This window comes from Macrotis lagotis, chromosome 5, assembly GCF_037893015.1.
Source record: "Macrotis lagotis isolate mMagLag1 chromosome 5, bilby.v1.9.chrom.fasta, whole genome shotgun sequence".
Lineage (NCBI taxonomy): Eukaryota > Metazoa > Chordata > Mammalia > Peramelemorphia > Peramelidae > Macrotis > Macrotis lagotis.
In genome coordinates, this window is record NC_133662.1 from 173,094,981 (window position 1) to 173,119,119 (window position 24,139).

The window sequence follows — 24,139 nt, forward strand, 5'->3', positions numbered from 1 at the left end:
TGCTGTGCTTTTGTATAAGGGTGGATTTTCTGCATTGTTACAATGAGGTCAGTGGCAAACCAAACTCCAACATCTATTTACAATAAGTGTGCTAGTAGTATGGGCAAGGTCGTGTGTTTATTTTTATTATCGTGGGCAAAGGATGAAATAATATAAAAAGGCAGTCTTCTTTCCTCCTATCATTATGTACCTTTTTTGGGGGGAGGGGGGGTATTTGAAACTCCTTTTTATTAGCCAGGGAATCCTGTCTATAGAAGTGGGATGGAAATCTGCCTTGAGGAATTTTTAGCCTCCTTTAAGCAATTCTCTCGATGCCATTCAATACTTATGTTGTCATAACAAGTGTTTTCTGAGTTATTTAAGAAAAGATACCACTGATTTTAAGATAGGAAATGTTTCCCCATTTTAAAGTGGCAAGTCTATGAGTATGTGACGTTGCTGAAAGGTACATTAATTCTCTTAACATGGAAATAACATTTGCTTGGAAAATCTAAATAACAGCTTTAATTGAACATTTGTGTCTGAGCATCAAACACTCTGTCAGTCAAAAAATACTTATTAAATGCCTACTGTGTATAAATCACCAAATGTGGATAGAGGATACAAGAATGTGACTCTGAGAAAATCATAGAGCCTCTCTGAACCTCAGTTTCATCATCTGTAAAATTGGCGTGTTAATAGTGCCCCCCAACCTCATAGGATTATGAGAATCAAATGAAATTGTGTGGACAAAGTACTTTGCAAACCTTAAAGTGCCAAATAAATGTGAACCACCATCATACCTTCATTACTACTACCACCACCATCTTGATCATTCCTGGAAGTACCATGATAATAATAATAATAATAATAATAATAATAATAATGATGATGATGATGATAATAGCAACTAAAATTTATATAATGCTTACTATGTACTAGGCATTGTACTAAGCACCTTACATTTATTATCTCATTTGATTCTCATGACAACCCTGAGAAAGAGGTGCATTATTATTACCACTGTTTTACAGATGAGGAAACAGGTAAATGGTGTCTAAGTGACTTGGCCATGGTCATGCAGTTAGTAAATGTTTGAAGTTGGATTTAAACTGAGAGTCTTCCTGACTTCAGGACCACCACTTCATTCACTTTTCTACCTAGTTGCCTACCACCATCTTTGAAGGCAAGGTACCATGTTGTCCACTTCTCTGTAACAAATACCTTTCAGCATTGTGCCTAGCTCATAATAAGTTCTTTAGTAAATGTTTGCTGATAATCAGTTGATGAATTGTAACCATTCAACAAATGTTGAATTGATTCCAACTGAGAGGAAACCCCTCTGGAAAGAACTATATACATTGTAGTTAGAGGGAATATCCCTTAACTTTTTACTCCTGTTGAATAGAGTTGGTTTAAAGATGAGGAAATGAAATGAAGGGAATGAAAAAGAGAAGGAGGGAGGAGGGAAGAGAGCAAACATTTATTAAATGCCTACTATGTCCCATATGGACTCTTTGTGACTGACCTGTGATGGAACCTTAGGGGCTCATATTAATCTGATCAGTCAATTGTACATACTCTTCTTTGACTCCAGCATGGTGATGTCATTTTGATCCTCTTTGAGAATGGACAACCATGCCAAGCATTTAGCTTTGAGACTTAAAAATATTGCCACAATTGAGATATCTTGAGAGAGGGAAGAGAGGACCAAAAGTGGACAAAATACCACAGAGGGTAGATCAAGAGCCAGAGCTCAGAACTTCTAGGCTGGTGAGTACAGCAAGTTAGAGAACTCAACAGAGCTAATCAAAGAAAAGAGACTAGAGAAGATAAAAAAGAAACTTCAGACCCAGAAACTTTGGGTAAGGCTGAAGGATAATTTCTCACCAGCCTCATTTCTTGTATGAGGATAGAGTTTAAAAAAAAAAGTATGTTGCTTTCAGTAGCTCTCATTTTTATGGCACTTTACATAATATTATAATATTTATATATTATTATATATTATATAATATATTATATATTATGCCTACCTCTATGATAACCCTATGAAATAGTCATTTTATGGATGAGAAAACTGAGGTTTAGTCAAATGACTTGCTCAGAACTACATGGTTAGATTGTAAGGTGGGAAATGAACCCAGTTCTTCCTGAATCCAAAACCAATGCTGTATTTCTTTATACAGGGAGGCTCTCAAGAGGAATTTCTAATCAATGAATAGCACAGCAGAAAAAAAAATCAAATCCAAGTTATCAGATAAGAGTATATCTCATTGCAGATATGAGTTTTATAGAAGAGTGTTGCAATGTGGATGATCCATTGTGTTTTTGGTCTATAAAGTAAGGAGACAAAACCACAATAATTTGTGGGATGTATTCCAAGTATAGGATTACGAAAACTTCACAATCAAAGGAAAAAATATTAATGGATACATTCCCTGATGAAAATGAGTGATTTTGTTTAGAACTGAGTCTAGTCAAGCCCTTTTGCACCTTGGCTCTTACCAGAGAAGCCTGATGATAGTCATTGATGGACCCAGAGGTTGCCACTGAGTATCTCAATAATTAGGGACAGAACAATTCACTATAAGTGGAGTGAAATGAAAATCATGACTATATTAACTCTAATGTGTATGTAAATGATTATTGCTGTTTGGCTTACTGTTATAGTTGATAAGCACAATCTTGTTAAAAAATACAATAAAATTATGAATCACAGGTAAGTGATGAGGCTGACCTTCAGCTAGAACTCAGAGAAATCATCCCAGACAAATGAGATGATCCTGACCCACAGATTGCAGTACAGTACACCGTCCACGCTCATACTCTTTTGACACAAGTGAGTTTATTATTTAATTGTCTGTTTTTACAGATGTTGGGAAGAACATATCTACAAAGTACTTTTACCCAAGCATTAAGTATATCATCATTTCTTTGGGAAGGTATAAATGTGAAGATATAATAGAGAAGCAACATGGCATAGCAATTACTCGATCCATGAGCATTTATTGAGTGCTTATTATGTGCTGGATACAAAGACAAAAATCAAGTCTCTACTCTTAAGAAACTTACAGTCTACCACAGGAGACAACTCATATAGATATAAGTACGTGCAAAATAAATATAAGGTAATTTTGTTGAGGAGACAGTAATAACTGGGGGATGGTATTTAGGAAAGTATCCCTTCCACATTGTTGGGATTAGGGGTATGGTGCCCTTGAGATTGGTGGGGAGGCAGAGAATTTAGATCTGGAAAACCCCTGTAAAAATGTTTTCACCCTTCCTTTATATATTAGAGAAACCTGAATACTTTTGCATTTCAGGGCAGAAGTGATTTTTATAGGATAAAGAAGTTCCTGGGGCATTATTTGGAATAGAGGTGTCAAACACTTGTAGACTGCAGATTGCATTACTGTAAAACTACAGAATTAGATTAAAGTGGAACTGAGAAGTATTTCATAAAAATTAAAAATATAGTAGAACATAGATAATGTTAATATATGACTTTTTAAAAAATCAGTACAAACCCCTCAGGGATCTTTATTGTTATTTAGTGGCTCCAGTTCTATTTGAGTTTGATGCCACTTAGGTAGAAATCCAAGAAGTGGATTGGGGTGGAAAAAATGGCCATCAGTCAGAAAACCAGGTACCATTTATCTCACAAGGCTATTGTAAGGATCAAGTGCAATTATGTCTATAAAACATTTTCTAACCACAAGGAGCTATATAAATTTAAGCTATTGTAAAGAAAAATTGCTAGTTATCTAGTTTGTAAGGAACATTATGGACACAACTAGAGCGAGGGAAAAAGGCAGGATGCATTCCCATAGAATAAGTCATTCTCTACATGTATTTCAATAGACATACTGTGTTTCTAGGAAGTTCTTTTTAGCTATCACTATATACAAAAGCATCATAAATGTGATCCTGTGTTTTATAAACAAGAGATAAAAAGTGTTAAGTGTAGAATTTCATTATGACTGTGAATAAGAGAGAGTTAGGATGATAAAGACAGCCTAACTCATTTTCTCATAGCTCTTGACCTTTCAGGACCATGGAGGGTTAACTATTGGCTCAACTGAAGGTCTTTAGACTAGGAAGTGTATGAATGGGAGATGAGATGTAGATTGTGCACCTTAGTTGAGATTTGGCCCCTACCACACTGGTATGCACCCTTCTCTGTACAGCAGGTCAACCTGTCTCTGAACTTTAGGTTTAACTAGCCTATACACTTTCGTTTTTCCAACTCCACCCATGCTTATCAGCACCTTAATAATGATGGTAAGGGAAAAGAGGGAAAAGAGTACTCAGAAGAAGCATAGCTGTGGACTCAGTTGACATGTTTCTACCCCGATATATATATATATATATATATATATATATATATATATATATATATATATATATTTTTTTTTTTTTTTTTTTTAGATTTTTCAAGGCAGTGGGGTTAAGTGGCTTGCCCAAGGCCACACGGCTGGGTAATTATTACGTGTCTGAGGTTGGATTTGAACCCAGGTACTCCTGACTCCAAGGCCGGTGCTCTATTCACTGCACCACCTAGCCGCCCCTACCCCGATATTTTTTAAGGTTTACTTAATGCCTTCAAAATATGGATTTATATAGGCCATCTCCAATTTATGTGGTTGATACAAAACAGCCGAAACATCCCGTATTCATGTGTACTCATTGCTTATAATTGAAGAAAGATCATTGTTTGGTGCTAAAAAAGCAAACAAAAATACCTTCCTATTTGTAGGGAAATGTCATAACCTTCATTCATTGAAATTTTTCATGATTCTTTAAGAGAGTATCCAAAGTTTTCTTTCTTTTCTTTTTAAAAATCATTCCTATTTATTAAAGCCTTAACAGTGCCTTATTTCAAATAGTTCCCAATTATATATGAAAAATATGAGGGGTAGTGAATATATAGAATCATTGAAAAACCAAGCAACAGCAAAAAAAAAAAAAGCCTAATCAGAAACCAAAGAGAATAGTTAAGGGGGTACTAACAACATTAAAAGAATAGTTTTGAAATTCTAAAACTACCATCTGGCCCAAATGTTCTTTATGTAGGCAAATTAAAGGATGCTTTAGGCAATGTCCTTAAACTGATTCAAAAGGAGCAGTATTTGAAGATGAGTTTTTTTTCTGTATCATAAGTAAAAATAAGCTTGTAATAAATCTGAATAATAACAAAATAATGGGCAATTCCCTCGCTTAAATGAGAAATGCTGGAACCTGAGGCTGGGATGGACACATTGAAGTACCACAAGTTGAAGCCTAGTGTGTTTTTGCACTGTTTTAATGTTGCTATGTTGTATTAATTGTTTAGAGATAAATTGTTAAAATGTCTCTTGTGGGCAGGAATTTAGGCAGAAGAAGTAAAGACAGGGAATTTGGTATAAAAATCAATGCAGTGCTTTAATTTGTTAGAAAAGAAACTAGAGTGAAGAAAGTACTATGACTGTAAGCAAATGAAGGAAAATAAGGCAGTATAAATTACAGAGAAAGTTGCAATTGTGCTTTGGTGGACTTTAAAAGATGATTTTGTCGCTTTCTAACAGATCAGCGGCAATTATAGTTTTGTTTATTAAGACAAGGAGATTTCTTAATGGAGATGACAATTAGATTTTTTTTACTTTGTTTTTTCCTGGAAAAAAAAAGCACTTGAAAAGCCCAAGTTGAACCGAATATGGGCCTTCACTTCATTTTAGCAAGGATGCTGAAAAGGTATCTGTGAATTCTTCGTGGTCTGAAACAAAACTGAGTCCTCGATGCTTTGTGTTGGGCTTCACTTACACAGACTGCAGTGCCTTCTGTCTGCTTTGGGTGTGGCATCTGCCATTGGGGAGGAAAAACTGGCATGTGTTGCCTTTTAGAGCAGACCGATTTCATTGTGCTGAGGGCCTCTATTTTATAGCCTCTTGGTTCCAATCTTCTAGATGTCTTGCTGAAGGAAATGGAATTAAAACAACTTAAAACTACAAACTTCTTGATTTTTTTCCCCCAGTTTCATGATTTGTCTACATGAAATGCTTCTTCCCATAAAAGAGTCAATAGTAACTTTGTGACTCATTTTCCCTCAGGGTTAGTTATGAAAACAAGCCACAAAGTACGGATAATATAATTTGGGTTTCTTTAGATCCATTTTTATCAGATTTTTAACATTCAAAAAAATGATTACATGTACAAATCTCCAGTGTGAGCATAAATATCTAAAAACATAAATATGTAATGGATGTTTTAGAATATATGTACACATGTAAACATATACATAGAGACATATATATTTATATTTGCATATGAAAGACTTTAAAAATTCAACTTATGGTGTAATGTGTATAATTAGTTTGAATTTGAATATAGAAAAGAAGAAAATCCAGCAAAAAATGTCAAAAAGGCATGGTAACAAAGATGTAGTATTCTCTTGGCAAAAGCTGATGAATGATTTGGCATGAATTCATCTTACAGTTCTGTTATTCTCTCTTCTACAAGATGATATACCTCCCCCTTTCCAGTGGTTTGCATAGAATTGCAATTTGTTGTTTCTACAGTCTATAATGACCCTTGGGTATGCACCTGATTTCCCCCCACCACAATTACTCACCAATTTTTTCCACTCTATCGTTTTCTATTAGCCATGTAACATATTTACACTTGGTCAAGCAAACAAAAATAACTAGTGTAATTTAAATAAACTGGAATACTTTTATGTACAGTTGAAGAGTTAGAGAACTTATGATAAGTAAATCCCATGGAATGGCAAAGTCTTTCAAATTTTTTAAGGTAGAAAGAGAAATTCAAGAAAACATCTCATTGTGGTTACATGGTGTTTATTGCTAGTTTTAGAGTAGTATAATTTTATATTACCTAATGAAACTTGCAGTTTTAAATACTCTCTTCCTAACAGTGCCCTAGTCCAGTTGTGCTGTTTCTCATATTAATGTCAGGATCTTCAGATTATTCCCAAATTATAAAACAATTATGATAAGTTTTCTGAGAACAGGCATGAAATATTTGTTATTAATCTGTGTTTAGAGGACCTTCTTACAGAAACTCATGGCTGTCCGATTTTGCTCCTCTGCACGAATAACTTCACATCATTGAGCTGGGAATTGATATCAAGATGATTATTTTACATATTCTCTTTGAAATATGGTACTACAAAAGGTACTACAGAAGTGTCCTCACTGAGGATGAGTGTGAGGATGTTGTGACTGACAGGTAAACTTTCTTCTAAAAGTGGCTTGACTCATGCAACACAACAGAACACAATTATTGCCCTTTAAAGAGCAGATATAGGGGCGGCTAGGTGGCATAGTGGATAAAGCACCTTGGAGTCAGGAGTACCTGGGTTCAAATCTGGCCTCAGACACTTAATAATTACCTAGCTGTGTGGCCTTGGGCAAGCCACTTAACCCCATTTGCCTTGCCAAAAAAAAAAAAAACCCAAAAAACCTAAAAAAAAAAAAAATAAAGAGCAGATATAAAAGTGGCTAGGAGAAATATGGAAATGTTCTAATAAATTTCTTTCTAAAACTATTTCAGCTGTGGGTGTGTTTGCAAACAGTAATATGCCTTTGTATGGAAATATGTGTATTATATTGATGAATTCATACATATATGGCAACTCACAGATCTAGGGAAACAGCTGGATATGAAAAACACAGTGAGTTCTATGTATACCTTTGAGGTATGGAAATATCCAGGTGTGAAATTTATATATATGTGCAAATACACATGTATCCCTCCTGCTGTACCACAGCCACAGCAGCCAGCACCACCACCACCACCACTCACTACAGCACCCCTAAATCAATTCTAGCAGCAGCAGCAACAACCATCCAATTTCCAACAGCCTCGTGTTGTGTGCATGTATATATGTAAACACACATGTATGTGGAAATACATACATGAACACGTGTGTATATGTTCTCCAATGGGTATAAGAAATAAGCTCTTTTTTATTGAAAAACACTAGGCATATTATTAACATATGAAAAGTTATATATTTGTATATATATGGGGGTGAGAAATGAAGTTTTATTTTTTGTAAGCCTTTTCTACCAATATAAGAAGATGCTCCATAAATAATACTTCTATCACTATAATACTTCTATTAATAATAAAATCTTTGGGAGTGGATATGAAGCGTGCTTCACTTTGACTATCAGTTTTAGGGCAGTTTTATTAACTACTGTGTCATTATAAAGTAAATAGATGGTAGCTAAGCCCCGGAAGATTCGTTTGTAGTTTGAGTAAAGTTCTAGAGGAAATTATGCGGACTGACTTCAAGCCAAAGCCTAATGGGTTAACATTCTACAAATTACATAATGAATTCTGAAATAGCTAATGCCCCCCCCCATTGCCCAAATATTTTTATTTTTAGTCAGCTCGGCGCAACCTTTGAGCCAGACAGACAACTTTGTTCCCCAATCCTTCTCCTTCTTTTGTCTGCCAGTCAGACCCGTTTTCCACCTTTGTAGCGTTCCTTTTAAACACGAAAACAAACACATGAATGCCTAGTTGGCCGGGAAACAGATGCGCGAGGGGAGAGGGCAGGCCCCGGCGGCCCCGCGCGGCCGCCTCGTCGCCGGGCCCCGGCGGCCCCGCGCCGCTGCCTCTGCCTCGTAGCCGGGCCCCGCGCCGCCGCCTCGTAGCCGGGCCCCGCGCCGCCGCCTCGTAGCCGGGCCCCGCGCGGCTGCCTCTGCCTCGTAGCCGGGCCCCGCGCCGCCGCCTCGTAGCCGGGCCCCGGAGGCCCGGGCGGCCCGGGCCGAGGCTTCCCCCGCCGGGCGCCGCCGCCGGAGCGGCCGGGAGGACGCAGCTCCGGCTCGGGAGGGAGTGGTGGGGGGGCGGGGAGCGGGGGAGGGGAAGTCCAGTCCGCGTTTTGCAAGTGCACGGGAGTCATCCGAGAGAAGTGGATAATAGTTGCCGGAGCTCTCGCTCGCGCTCGGCGCTCTCATGCCATGCTGGGCCAGAGAGGCTCAGTCAGACGTGTGTTTACCCATATCCGGGTTAGAGAGGAAAAGAAAAAAAAAAGTTTCATTTAAACCCGAACTAAAAACTTTCAACATGAAATCCCACAGCAAGAACAGGCATAGACCGTAAGAGCTTCTTATCCTTTCTAATCGCCATCCAGGACTTTGGCCGGGGAGGGGGGGAGGGGAGGGCGGAGGGGCTTGTTTTTATTTTCTCGGGGGGCCGGCGGACTAGAGGCCGGGAGCGGCTGTTTATTAAAAAAGTGTTTTTGGTTGTTTTCTCCCTCCCTCCCTCCCCCCGTCTCCCCCTCCCCTCTCTTTTGTTTTATTTGGGCGGGGGGGGCGGGGCGGGGGGGGGGGGCCCGGCCGCCCGGCGATGTTGCAATGATCATGGCCGCGCGGGCAGCCTCGGCGGCGGCGGCGGCGGAGCTCCGTGATCGCGGCCGCGCTCTCCGCGTCCCCGGCCGCTTCCCCTGACCCAGGCGCTCCCGGCGGGGGGAGGGGAGCGGCCGCGGCGGGCTCCATGCTGGGGGTCGGCGGCGGCGGCTTGACGAACGTGGCTGCCCGTCACCTCCACCACCATAATGAACTGAACATGGCCAATAATGCGAGCTCTGCCGCCGCCGCCGCCGCCGCTGCCAGTAATAATAACGCGAAGAGCAGCCGCGGCGGCGGCGGCGGGGACGGCGGCGGCGGCGGCTCCGGCTTCTCCTCCTCTTCCTCCTCCTCCTCCTCCTCTTCGTCCGCCCCGGCCATGGAGACGGGGCTGCTCCCCAACCACAAGCTGAAAGCCGCCGGCGACGGCCCGGCCGCGGCTCCGCGCCAGCCCCGCCGCCACCAGCACCACGCGCACCTCCTCCTCCAGCCCCGCCACGCGCTCCCGCAGCCGCCGAGCCAGGTCCAGCCGCCGCCGCCGGGCTCCAGCCCGGGCCCCGACGCGGAGCCCCAGCAACATGGAGGCGGCGGCGGCGGCCGGGACGGCGAGCCCCGGGCGGCGCCGCTGAGCGAGGCGGGCGAGGAGCGGGAGCCGGCGGCCCGGATGGGCGGCCGGTACGAGCCCCCGAGCCTGGGCGCGCAGCCGCCGCACAGCACCGGGCCCGGCGGCGCCGCGGCGGCGGGGGTCCCGGAGTTTAATCATTACTACGGCAGCGCTCCCCCTGCGAGCGGCGGCACGGGCGGCCGGGCCGGGCCTTGCTTTGATCAACATGGCGGACAACAAAGCCCCGGGATGGGGCTGATGCGCCCGGCCGCCGCCGCCGCCGGGCCCCCCCGGCAGCGCGGACCCCGTGCAGAATTCCCACGAAGGCTACCCCGGCGGCCAGTACAACCATTACCCCGGCTACGGCCGGCCCGGCGCGGGCGGCGGCGGCGGCGGCGGCGGCGGCGCTGGAGGAGTTGTTGGAGGAGGAGGAGGAGGAGGAGGAGGAGGAGGAGGAGGAGTAGGAGGAGGAGGAGGAGGAGCAGGAGCGGGAGCAGGAGCAGTGGCGGCGGCGGCCGCAGCGGCGGCAGCAGCAGCAGCGGCGGGAGGCGGCGGCGGCGGCGGCGGCTATGGGGGCTCGTCCTCGGGCTACGGGGTGCTGAGCTCCCCCCGGCAGCCGGGCAGCGGCATGATGATGGGCCCGGGCGGCGGCGGCGGCGGCGGCGGCGGAGGCGGCGGCGCGGCGAGCCTGGGCAAGGCTGCCGCCGCCGCCAGCTCCGCCGCCGGGGGCTTCCAGCGCTTCGCCGGGCAGAACCAGCACCCCTCGGGGGCCACGCCGACCCTCAACCAGCTGCTGACCTCCCCCAGCCCCATGATGAGGAGCTACGGCGGCGGCTACCCCGATTACGGCGGCAGCCCCGCTGCCCCGGGCCAGCAGCCGTCCCCGGCGCAGGCGGCGGCGGGGGCAGCCCCGGGGAGCCAGCAGGCGGCGGCGGGCATGGGCATGGGCAAAGAGCTGGGCTCCCAGTACGGAGCCGCCAACCCCGGCTGGGCAGCGGCGCAACAAAGAAGCCACCCGGCTATGAGCCCCGGAAACACCGGCCAGACCGCGAACAGAGCCCAGGTAACTCCTCGCGAGCGGCGGGCCTGGGCCCCGGGCCGGAGAGGCGCCTCCTCCGCAGGCCGGGGCTCCCGACTTTCTTTCTAATTTACTTTTTCCCCCTCCCCCCGGGAGGCAGGCGGGGGCGGCGCCCCCCGAGCCGTCGGAACTCCGGGCCGCCGCGGGGAGCGCGGGGCGGCGCGGGTCCGGCCCCGAGCCGGCCCGGGGCGCGGGAAGGTGCTTCCCCCGGAGAAATCACACCTCCCTTTATTTACACAATCGATTCACGCGTTCTTCCACCCCCCTAGCTTTGTGTTCTGCCCGCGGAGAGGAAAGCGCCGGGCCGTGGGAAGCCGTGGGGGCCCCCGAAATCGCCTTTTGTAACCAAAAAAAGTGTCGATCCCCAAAGTGGATCTCCACTAAATCTTGTTTATGAAAACGCTTTGATCCAGGAAAAGCACGAACGCTTCTCTCTCTCTCTGACTCCGTCGGCCCTCGCCAGCCTTGTTTTTCTCATGAGGCTAAAAAAAAAAAAAAAGTTGGGAATGGTGGGCAGAAATCGAATTGCTTTTTTTTTTTTCTTTTTGACAATTAAAAGTGTGGATCGTAGTTGTGAACACCTTGCACGGCTAGCCTGGAGTTGCTTGGTGATCTTCATTTTGAGTTTGCATGTTGGGTGGCACAGATTCCACATTTCAACTAGGTGGCTGTGAAGTGATGTTCCAATAGTTTTATGTTACATAACATAGATCATGAAATCCACAATTGGTGACATAGTTTCTGAAAACCTCTCATTTTAAATGGCGTGCTGACCCCCAATGACTTGGACTTGGTTGGATCACTGAATAGACTTAGTTTTTGATAGCTATCAAATCAGGAAATGGATCCTCTTGAAACCTGTTTATATGGGGGTTTCCTTTAGGGTGTGGGGGGGTGTTTTCTTTCCTTTTCTTTTTTTTTTTCTGCCACCCGCCACATCTAATAGGTTGATCAGAGAGCGCCTTGCACACTTGCTGTTTCTTGCTAGCAGACTGAGCCTAAAGACTGACTTGATCTCCTTTGCAAGGTTTGGAATTTGAATTGTGGAGGTAAACTGGCTGTAATAGTCTCCAGACAGCTGCCTCTGAGTTGACATCTAATCTGCCATCTGATTGGCTCCCCTCTCACCATTGGGCACTTAGCTCTGCTGATGTAAATAGAAGTGCTGAGCAGTACAGTCACAAAAATTCTTGCAACAAATAATAACTGAACAGTATTACCCAGCAGATGCAAGGTTGAATACTGTTAGGAGTGGAAATTATCAGCACTCATATTCATAGATGGGAGGATTAAAGAAACAACCTAAAAGATAATGCTGTTGGCATGAAGGAATTAAAAAAAAAACCCCCAACAACTTTAGTGATTTCAAATTAGGTGCATTGCCATTATCATGAACTTGGCTTTTAGAGAAGAGGAATTTTAATAAGAAAAGACTTTTTTTGGAGAATGTGCTACTATTCAAACAGTACATATTTTTACTTTTTTAACCCTCTTAGGAAATTGAACTGTATCACAGCAGATTTTTTCTGTCAGAGGAATTATTTCAATCACATTTTTTATCTTGAAGATCTAACAGCACTGAAGGTATTAATTTCAGTTGCCTTCAAATAATGGATTATTTTTACACATATGCTTCTTTACCTGCTTTCAGTATTTAGTAACAGAAGAGATCTTATTTGGGGTGCTTGTGCAGAAGAAGTTTGGACTGGCTAATAAATGTACAACAAAGATGGACTCAAAACTATTTGCAAAAAAATAACATGCTAAAAGTGAAAAGAAATGGCCTTTCAACTGAATTTTAAAGAAAACATTTATTATTAATTTTGTTTGAATCTTCTCTACTGAAAGTATTCTTTTTCTGTATTAAAGAAAACCTTCTGAAAGTATTGGTTTTCATCTAATGATTTTAGTTAGGTAGATAACTTGAGCTTTTAAAAAAAAATTAAATTGCTTACAGAATAATTTAGGAAAAATAATACTGCATAGTCTTTGCTTTCATTTTTATTTGTACAGCTTAATCATATATATATGTATATATATATATATATAAGATTAGAATCTGATGTAAATAAATACCATTGGAGACAACTTAAATTTTTTACCCAGTTCAGGTCAGTAAAAAAGGGGGATATCTTTAAAGAAAGATAGTCATTAGAATCATCTTAATAATGGTATGTTAACTTTTTGACATTGATATTCACAACCTATGTATCTTGTAGGAAGATTTTACTCTTTTAGCATCTATTTTCTCTTTTCTTAATGGGGAAATAGAAATTTCAAGGATTATAACTTTTCCTACCCCTTTTCAAAGAGATTTTTTTTGCTGGTAAAAAAGGTTGTAAGGATGTTTCATGGATATAATCTCATAAAAGCAAGCTGACAGAGCAAATCTGTTTTTAAAGAGATAGCTTAAAATTTACAGCTTTTGGAAGCTAGAAACAATTGTACTGTAATAGAGACAGATGTAGGTTCTGAGTACTATTCACTGCAGAAATTACAAGTATTTTATTTTTATTGGAATGAAAATAAATTCATTGTATTATTAGCATGTCTCTTGGGAATACTTTAAAAATTATATGTGGTTATATATATGTTTATTAGGCACTAATTCTCACTGAAAATATAGTTATGGCATAATGACATCTCTTGATTACAGATCTTTTAAGGGCTCTGACAGGGACTGCTGTTTAGTATTTCACATGATAGTTATAACAAGTCATTTGTCATACTATAAAAATGTTCTAAAATATATTAAGATAAGTTGTATTGTGATGAAAATTTTTTTTTTTTTTTTGGTTTCTAATTTGTACTTTAGTTTCATTTTTGTTTCTGGCAAAATGGATTTTGTTGAGTGGCATATCTTTTTGTCCTTGGTTGATGTTTGTTTCTGGGAGATATATTTTTTTTTTTTAGTAAGTAAAATTGGACAGTTTAGTCTTTAATTGTATTAATTTCTTGGATTGCTGTGTGAGGAAAAACTGGATCCCCATCAGTTTCCATAAATGTGCTCATATAGCTAGGATTTATGTGTTGTCTCTATTTGTATTATTCAGTTAATACTAATTTAGCTTTAGTTTTATAAAATATAACATGAATCAATAGGAAATCTGCTTTGCTCACCCCATCAATTTACTTTTCATTCCCTCTCATTAACCCCCCTAGAAATAAGTCAGCAGTGGGTGGATCACAATGAGTGAAACTCTGAGCTGAAAGACATTTGCTTATTGGTGGTTACCTATAAATATATATAGATTTAAGTGAAAAGATTTCCACCACTAATCCTCTCAGCTCACCACTTTAATATTAGACTTTTGGGAATATATTTAGTAAATTCTTTAAATTTTTTTCAATCCCCATATATTTATTATTTCTCTCTCCCTATATGTATATTATATATATATATATATATATATATATATATATAGAGAGAGAGAGAGAGAGAGAGAGAGAGAGAAAAGGGAGTTGGTATTCTAATTAACAGGAGAGACCTATTTGTACTACTTAGCCCCCCTCCCCCAAATTTAAGTTGCCATAATATGTTATAGTTTCAAGTTATTCAACACAATGTGCCCAGGATAGCAACTATTTGAGTAAGTGATGTCACTAGCAGACTTTTTCTTTTGATTTTGACCTTTTCAGACACATAGCAGGAATATTTAGGTGTCCCTATCCATAGATTCCAGGAAACTGATACCCTTAGAATTTCATCTACCTTAAGAAATCTTAACTTTTATTTTACTCTCCTTTTTGAATCTGTAGCAGAGTAGTTTATGTTGGAACTAATTTTTCTTAAATCCAAGTTACCAAACTACAGAAATAATTTCAAAAATCCTGTGAATAGAATAATAACTTTACCTAAATTGAAAGCTGAACACTATCACCGTATATGTCGTATAGGTAGTTTTTTTAATCTTTATTATTTGTAGTGCCATTGACATATTCAGTCTTGCAGAGAAATCTTTGAAGATGATTACTATCTCACAACATGTGACCAAATGTATATTATGACAAATTGGGTTAAGGACTTTGAATAACTCTTTTGGAGATTTCATTGGCTCCAGATCAAATTTTAATGGGCATATTTTTAATAGGCATCGTAGAATAGATTTGTACTTTCACTTCTAGTTTTATTTCTTCTTCTTTCTACTTAATAATGTTTGGGGACAAATAAAGGTAGTTTTCTTGGCTCTTGACCTTAGACACAGTGACATCACAAGTCATGAAAATAGTCAGACTGTGTACCACTAGGGGGAAAAACCCAATAAACTTTCAGTCTCAATACTATTCCTACTTCCACTAAGGAGAGATTGACTTAATCAATAATTGTGTAACTTTACTAACTACTGCTACTTAGTTACAAGAGGTTTTTAGGGATCTGAACTTCAGTTCATTAATGTTAGCTGTTGGTGTGTTTGCCTTTCCCCACATGTCCACAAGCTTTTATCACTCCTGAAGTAGACTTTTGACAGCTGAACAGTTAATGGGATGGAAGTTGCTTTGATCCAAATTTGTGGGAAGGAGGACTCAACACTCCACCTGTGCTTCATTTTCATTTTCGGATGTGCGTAGATTTGCAAATTTGGGGTTGCTAGCAGGTGTTTGACAGAACTGTCTTATGTTACTTAAAACAACAAATTTATAGAGGATATGGCTGCATATTAATAACACTGAACATCTGAGTAATTTTGCTAATGCTTAAGTTTTCTGTATGAACGTTGTAAAGCTCTACCTATGACCTAAAAACAAAAAAAAGAAATCTGTAATTATACTTCAGACCACATAAATGTCTTCAGTATTTTTGGACACGAGTATCCAGTCTCAAACCATTTCAGTGCTTGTTCAAGTGGGCTATTTATCAGATTTTTTTTTTTAAAGCAGATTCTCTGTGGATATGTAAAGCAGTGTTACCACACTTGCTGGGGATGCGTGCTTAAGGCTTGAGGATTCTAAGCTGTAGCTCCCTGTAGTGTGGAGTTGTATATAGTAGACAGAACTGCTAACTAACCAGAACATATTTCTGCACTGTAGATATAAGCATTTTATCCAATATTGCTTTTTCTTATATAGGGGCTATTTACATAAAAGTAATTTTGTGTGTGTTTGTAGGGGTCGGTTTGGGTATTTGAATAAATTATAATTTTAAATTTCTGGTATACCTTTGTGACTTAACAAATCATTTAAAATTTATAAAGTAAAATTGGGGATTGAGGGAATAGATTTATTTTTTTGCCCAATGGTGATATCTTAATGATTCCTCAGAAGGGGGTTATCCTAATATTTTAATTTTATGTATCAATGTTGTTATTCTGTGACTGAATTAAGTCGATAAAAACCTTTATAAATTCACATGGTATCTTTTCTCTATACTTAATGTTCTGCAAATTTTGGTTATTTTCTATCTTTAAAAAACAGAGGAATTGTACAACTTGTCTGATGCTTGTAAACAAGCATAAACAGGTTTTTCTTAAGTGCTTGAAACTTTGTTGTGTTTATAGGTCAAATCTTAAAAGAAACAAGTCATTTCATCAAATGTCTGATTTTGCTGATGGTCCATTTAAATGTCAGAGACCCTCTACAACCTGTCTTTAAAAATGCCAGCTTGGGGATGAGCCTTTACCTAACTTGGTCAGGACTCAAAGTCTTTCACATTTGGAAAGACCTGTCAGAGCTTGGAGTCTGTTATCATAAGCTTTCATCTCCAGAGACTCCTCAATCCATGATGAAGCATCATCATAGTCTAGTGGAGGACTCTCAAAAGGTAGTTTTTAAAATATAAGTTCTAATCTTTAACTTAGTGAAAATGGGAACAACTATTTCTAGAGACTTATGGTGTAGACCCCTGCCTAAGTTGGTAATCCATCTTCAGACATGTTTTAGAATAATTTCCCTGCTTGGAATATACCTTAAGATTAGAATACTACCATGATTATATTTTTTTTAAAAAAAGGCTAATGGAAGAAATCCACCATCTTCTTGAATGGTATTATTATAAGGTGTTTTATAGAGCTGGATCCCCCTAACTTTGTGCAGATTCTCTCTCTTAACTCCATTAATAAAATTAGGTGGATGGCAGCAGGATCTGGAATAGATATGTCACAGCAAGGCAATCATTTTGAATTAAACTAAGATTCTGCCTCTGCTGACGTTCTTTTGTAAGAGATGCTTCTCAGGGTCTCATTTGGGGCCTTGATAAAAGCAGGATCTTGAGAACCAGACAGGAAGTCATTCCTTATTAGATGACTCTGGAAAGGAAGCCTTATTTGATGAAGATCTAGAAGAAAATCCTAAAGCTCAGTGCCACTTTTAACCTCTTGTAATGGGATACTGAAAATAGAAGTCTCCGCCTACCCCCACCCCCTTCCAATCTTCATGTTTCATCTTAATGATATGAACTCTATATATGTATATATATATATATATATGTATATATATATGTATATAAAATAGGTAAATAATTTGTTTTTATAATCAAGGACCTTTTCCCTTCCCAGTAACAAATCCCTTAGTTTCTTTCAGAGGAAACAGTAGCTTTGTAAATGGTCTTCATTCTCACTTCGAAGAAGGCCCAGATCTCTTAGGGAGCAACACAAATTTTTCATAATTAATTGGTGCTCTATATTGGTGTGCTATAAATCATAGGGTCATATTGCTGCCACCGTATTTTGTTGAAAGTTTAAGAGATCATGCCTTTTGAGTCTGTTTGTGGAAACTGCAGAAACCTAAGATTTAGCAGGGAAAAAACATTGTGAAATTGAATCATTAAAGTGTTTACTACTCTCTCTCTCTCTCTCTCTCTCTCTCTCTCTCTCTCTCTCTCTCCCTCTCTCCCTCTCTCCCTCTCTCCCTCTCCCCCCCTTCCCCCTTCCCCCTAAACCTCCCTTCATTTATTTCTTCTCACCCTCTGCCATTTATTTAGGTTATTCTAACATTTTTTTTCCCTTTTGAAATAATCATGTTTCTGTATGATTTAGATGTCTTGGTACATGTATAACTGCCTTCCTCTTTTTTCTGTATTTTCATGTGACCCCCCCTTTCCCCCCACAATTTTTTGTTTTTCCCTCTCTTTTCCAGCTCCCTTTTCGTGGTTTTTGGTTTTTTTTTTTTTTGAAAAACTGTAGGAATGCTTTGCATATAGAAGACTACTTAAAGATGAGTGGTTTCCTAACTTAAAAAAAATTGGAGCTTCAAAGGGACTGTTACTTAGATTCAAGTCAGTTTTCTCTGTTGAATATATTCTTTGTGTAAAACATTGGCATGCTATTTTAGCTGCTGGTGGGGCAGAAATGCAGGCCTGTCTTTATGCTGTCAGATATGTGCATCAAATTTAAAACTCTTTGCCACAGAGGGTATGAAGAAAATAAACTTTCTGAGAGTCTGTACTTTAAAAGATGATTTCTTTTAATGTAAACATTCCTTTTTGCCTTCATAGCTGGGAGGCAGGGATAAGCTTAATAAATGTCTATACTAAGATGATTGATCAGCAAGCTTAGTACATTTATATACCCAAGTCTGTATTGGATATTGCTAGTACCAGGAAGGTTTCTTCAAAAAGTCTATATTGGACTTGGAGTCAGGAAGACCTGAGTTCAGATCACCCACTGTGTGACCATGGGCTAATTTCATGAGCATGTAGATTCTTCCTCTGTAAAATGGGCTCATAATTTCTCTCCTACCTATGTCATTGGTTGTTACTTGAGGCTCAAATGCTGTAATGTGTTTTATAAGGCTTTTCAAAATTTTAAAGTGCCAGTTATTTTTGCTATTATTTAATGTGAAGAATTTCTAAATCCTCATTTAAACAACCGAGCTTTCTTAGCTTCTACCTGGGTCCATGGTATTTAAAAAAAATGATCTTAACCTGAATTGTTTTAGTTGCAATTGGCTCATTTGAATGCTATATGATTCATAATCTAATTGATATATATATATATATATCCTATTTTATTCTAGGGACTAAAGAAGTACAGTAGATTGCTGTTTCCTAGTTGTTACTATTTGGTACCTGTTTTTTTTTCATCTCTAACAAGAAACCTCTGTCACAGAAAAATATAGTAGGAAGAAAGGAAAATGGTAAAGATTAGGAAGAACCAAAAATCCCTCTCACTTAATGACTTTTGAATTGAGTGGTCCTTTTTGTTATTTTTTTTTTTTTTCGTAATACAATCTGCTTAAGAAAAGTTAACAGTTGTTCTAGGTTTAGGCTATGTTCTGGTAAAAGCTCAAAGAGTAGATAAATTTGGCTCTGTATGGTGAAGTGAAACATTCATAAAAGGAGATATTTGTGATTGGTTAAATGCTAAAATCATTCAATATTTTTTGTTTTTGTGGTTTTCTTTTCAAAGAATTGCACATACCTCCAAAATCCTAGTATTCGGTGTCTAATTTTTGAAACTACAAAGATCAAATTTCTAAATTCTATATATGCCTTGTTTTGTACAGTTGATTTTTTTTTTGCAAGGCAAATGGGGTTAAATGGCTTGCCCAGGGCCACACAGCTAGGTAATTATTAAGTGTTTGAGACTGGATTTGAACCCAGGTGCTCCTGACTCCAGGGCTGGTGCTTTATTCACTGTGCCACCTAGCTGCTCCTGTACAGTTGATTTTTAAGATCCATTTTAAAATTTCTTCTTCTACTTTATATTTTCTTCTAATTGCCTTCTAAGTTTTAAATGACACCATCAACCAGAAGGATCATTATTGTTGAATTCTGAACAAGTGTCTTCCTCATAAAGCAGGTGTCATTTCAAGGAACAAATAGATTCATAGTGTATAAGTTCATGTACGTTCAGATGTAAAATTTTATAAACTAAAAACATGTTACTAATACAAAGTCTAGTCAAAGAGCCTTGGATTGGTAATCAAGAGATCTGGATTCTAATCCTGGCTTTCCTGCTAACTAGTCATATATGAGCTTGGTCAAATTATTTAACTTTTAGAGAGCCTTAGTTCCTCCAAGAATGGATTGAATTGTTCTCTAAGTCTCCTCAGCTCTAAGAATTGATGAATCTTTGGAATTGCTTCTCTGAATGGTATATAAGCAGTATAAGTGAGTTAGACAGCTGAATGGAACAATCCTACTGGAAATAGGTATGTTTTATAATGTGTAATGCAGCAGTGTTTATTAACCTGACATTTACAGACTTACCGGAACTAAAATTTAATTTCTTCATCATTGTATTTATTGAGCATCTATTACACAAGGAGACTGTTAGATATAGAGGATTCAAGCAAGTATAAGGCAGACTTCTTAATTTCCTTCATGAATTATCTTAGAACTTTACAATAATTCTTGGAATGTTACACAGTGGGATGGAAGATGCAATCAATATTTCAGTGTACTCCTATAATTCTCATAAAATGAACACTTTTTTATAGTGCATCATCCAAACCTTACCCCCTACCATCTTTGCATACTCAATTTTCCTTGCCCTTGGGTACCTATTTGTTGCTAAGAAATAGCTGAAAAGAATTGATGATATTCAAACCAAAGTTTCATTTTCCTAATGAATTTATTGAAGACTTCCAATATCACATTCTGGGTTAGAATGTTTAACCAGAAGCATGACTATTTGTAGGTGGAGGATCAAATAAATCTGGGGATTTAAAAATTTGGTTTCACCATGATTCAGTATCATTCAGTCTAAAGTCAAGATTGTTGTTGTGGGTAATACCTTTAGGGCAATTGTAAACTGAAGGAAATTGGCTTGTATTATTAGTAAGAGGAATTTTGCTTACATGGAAAATTTCAGTAACTCTTTGCCTTGAGATCTCCGAAAGCAAGATAAATATACAGTTACTTAGGATGGTTAAGGTATAATAGTCTATGCTAGTTTATCAAGGTAGAAACTCAACCTGTCATTGTTCAATCTTTGGGAAAAATAGGGTAAAATGTCAATCTTGTTTCTAAATTTAAGGAAAATTATTTGAAATTGTCCCCTAAATGACATTGTAATCCAGAAATACTATTATTGATTAATTCTGAATAAGCACCTTCCTAATAAAACATGATATTTCAAGGAACAAATAAATCTGTTGTTTAAAAGTTCAGTTCATAAGTTTACAAATTCATAAAAGTTCAACTGTAAAATCTTACAAATCTTTTAAAAAGACATGTTATTAGCGCAAAGGTCATAGATATGACCTCCCCTTGTCTTGTATTTGGGAGAAGTTGATCATATTTGTCAAGTATGTTTTGTTTCATTTCTTCAGACCTTTTTTTCCCCCCTTATAAAATAAAGAAGTAATCAGATTTTCAGATTAATGTCATTAGGTGCAGAATAGACCTAGTACCAACGATATGCAATGTGTTATATTGGGTGTTAGATATTTATGGAGACACCCTATAGTAACTTAGCTTGCTTAAACTATTTAAAATCTGTAGTTTTCAGTATCCTATGGAGAGATGTCTACTTGTGAATATTTTTTACAAATAATTTCATAAATTATTACCAATGATACATATAATGAGCAATATATGTAATTTCTTTTAGTCTGGTTTAAAAAATTTTTCATTTTCAAATGAGAAATTTAGATGGATTGTATATATATATGTATTTTATATATATATGTATACATATATACATATTCTTTTATGTTTTATAGGAACTCTTGGTAATTTGGTTTATAAAAAAATGCCAATATTTTGAGAGAACCTTAGTAGATAGAGCGGCTAGTATGTGGTAGACTTTTTAAAAAGAAAAAAAATTGTTGGTTCAAGCTGTTGATTTTTTTTGTTTATTAAAAAGTGTGTGCTTCAAAAAGTGATTAACCACAAAAAGCTTTTAATATCATTTGTTTCCTGGGCTTATCACCAGTTTCAGTCACAATGTTTTCTAAGATTCACTTTTTTGGGGGGTTTTCTTTATTGTCCTACCTGGTTTTTATAGAACAGTGGGAGAGTGAGCAAAGCCAGAAACAGGCCACAACATGCTACGTTGTGCCTTCTGGGGGCCTCTGGTTCTCTCCTTTCACCCACCATGCGCTGTGGGTGGTGAGGCTTGGTCCATGCCCCCTCTTCATTGTGCCACTTGACAGGGAGGCAAAAAGCGCACAAAAAACCACGGGCATTTTACCTTTTATTCTATAATTAAACTTAATTGATGGAGCCAAGGAGTGAAAAGCCACTTTGTATTTGGAGAGAGTAGCCTTTAAAAAAAATGGGAAATAAGTGCATTAGGCACCAGAGTTGCTGAAATTTCAGAAAAGCTTCTGTAGTAGTGATGAAAAACTAATTTTTCTTGACAGTTGCATTTTATTAGAAACAACTGGACAACCTGAGAACCTGAGTAATGGAGTTTTCTTTTGGTCTAGGTTAGTTCTTTTGGTCTCTCTGGTATGTGTGTGTTTATATTTCTCTGTGTGTGTGTGTGTGTGTGTGTGTGTGTGTGTGTGTGTGTATGTGTTCATTTGAATATTGAATGAACGCATAATAAACCCTTGGATATTTGGCTAAATTGGCTGTCACTTTATTAAAGCAGAGTGCTTTGTAGGTCTCAGCATCTTTGGGGGGGGGCACAATGAATTTTGCAGGTAGGTTTCTATAACCCAGAGTGGAGAAGGGCTAGCTATCAGGGCAAAGTCCAAGTCTGGATTTGATTTGCACATATACAGTTTTTTTTGGGTGGGGGGGGGTTCTGTAAAAATTTCACACACGCTAAGCAAACTGGTTAGTTTGTATGGCATCACATGATCAAAATATTTTTCCCTTCGCTGCTGCCAGAAGCTATCTATTGCTTTTCAACAATCTCACTTGTTGGGCATCATGCCAAGATGTTTAAGACAGCCCCTTACGTGAGCCGTTCATTCTTAACCTCTTTGACTGAAGTGCCATGACCTTCACATATGTAGATTAACCATGTGCTCTGTGAATTGAAACTTGCTGCCTCAGGAAGAGAGTTTTTTCTTTTTATTCCTCTGGGAACTTGACAGCCATTCATCCCTGACCTGGGCAGAGGTAATGCCAGGAAATTGGATTCAAATGGAATGCGGATAGATAGCACTTGGAGGCAGTGTATGGGCAGACAAGGAAGCCTCCTATCTTGTAGACTAGGATGAAAAAAAAATTCAGGAGTACAGAAAACCTGATGATTTGGATTATCAGAAAAACAGCATTTATAAACAAGTTTTGGAGTTTTGAAACTTGTGCTTTCCCCTGATAGATCTCTCTTAGGAGGAATGCATCTCATGCATGTGATTTCATTTTTGCCCACCTACAGATTTTGCCTATCTACAGACTCCCTCTGCCTTCTTTTCTTGGTTTTAAGTAATTGTGATTGAATCTTCAGTTCTGTGATATTATAGACAAGTCAGTGTTTCACAAGCAGAAAGCACAAGAAAAAAAAAAAGAAACCTGTGTGACTTGTTTCCAAAAGAATTAACATCTTCCAGTCTTTTGTATTGTAAAATTTAAACTGAATTCTGATAATAGGTCCTTAAGTCTCTGTTGTACAGTTGTGCAAATTCTGTTCAGGTTGATCAGTAAATAGTTAGTGGATAGATAAGGGTCTTTGAAATTTGAGGTAAAATAGGTATTTGCAGAGTGTATGTGGGACCATTGAAATGAGTCCTAAGTGTAGTTTTTATTTCTAACATGTTGCTGACTTGAAGCGTGTTTACATTTGCCTGGTTAGTAAACACCTTAATAGAAATTAAGTAAAATTACCAGTTTAAATATTATATGATATTTGAGAGTAGATGGTTGTCAGACAATAAACCAGTAAAAAGTTTTCCTTGTAAACATAACAAGGGGACACTCTACTAAGCTTCTTTTAAAACAAGACTCATCGAGCAGTTTGTAATCTACCTCTAATATTGGCTTTAATTTGATATTTGTCCTTTGTTCTAGAAGATCTGGGAGGTGATGCCTTGATAAGCATGTGAATTGGTTTTGAGTGAGGGGCCCTGTTTTAAGTCACTGGCCTCACTTTCTCTTCTGGAGCCATGTATCTAGTCACCTGGAGATGGCCCTGGATGCTTTTATTCATTCATTCATTTATTTATTTTTATTTTTTGAACTTTACAATTTTTTCCCCCAGTCTTGCTTCTTCCCCCCATTGATGCTTTAATTTAATAGTGAAGGAAAGATGCTTCTAGAGTTGGATCCATTCATGTAGATCGTAGTCTCCT

At 39.2% G+C, this 24,139-nt stretch overlaps 1 protein-coding gene across 1 annotated transcript in view; it reads left to right on the plus strand.

Annotated features, from left to right (window-relative positions):
- Window positions 1–9,411: 9,411 nt before the first annotated feature.
- Window positions 9,412–24,139, plus strand: part of ARID1B (AT-rich interaction domain 1B) — a 545,654-nt gene continuing 530,926 nt past the window's right edge. Inside the window, 2 exon segments of the mRNA XM_074190057.1 lie at window positions 9,412–10,217; window positions 10,219–10,999. Coding sequence (XP_074046158.1) covers window positions 9,481–10,217; window positions 10,219–10,999 — 1,518 coding nt within the window. The 5' untranslated portion in view covers window positions 9,412–9,480.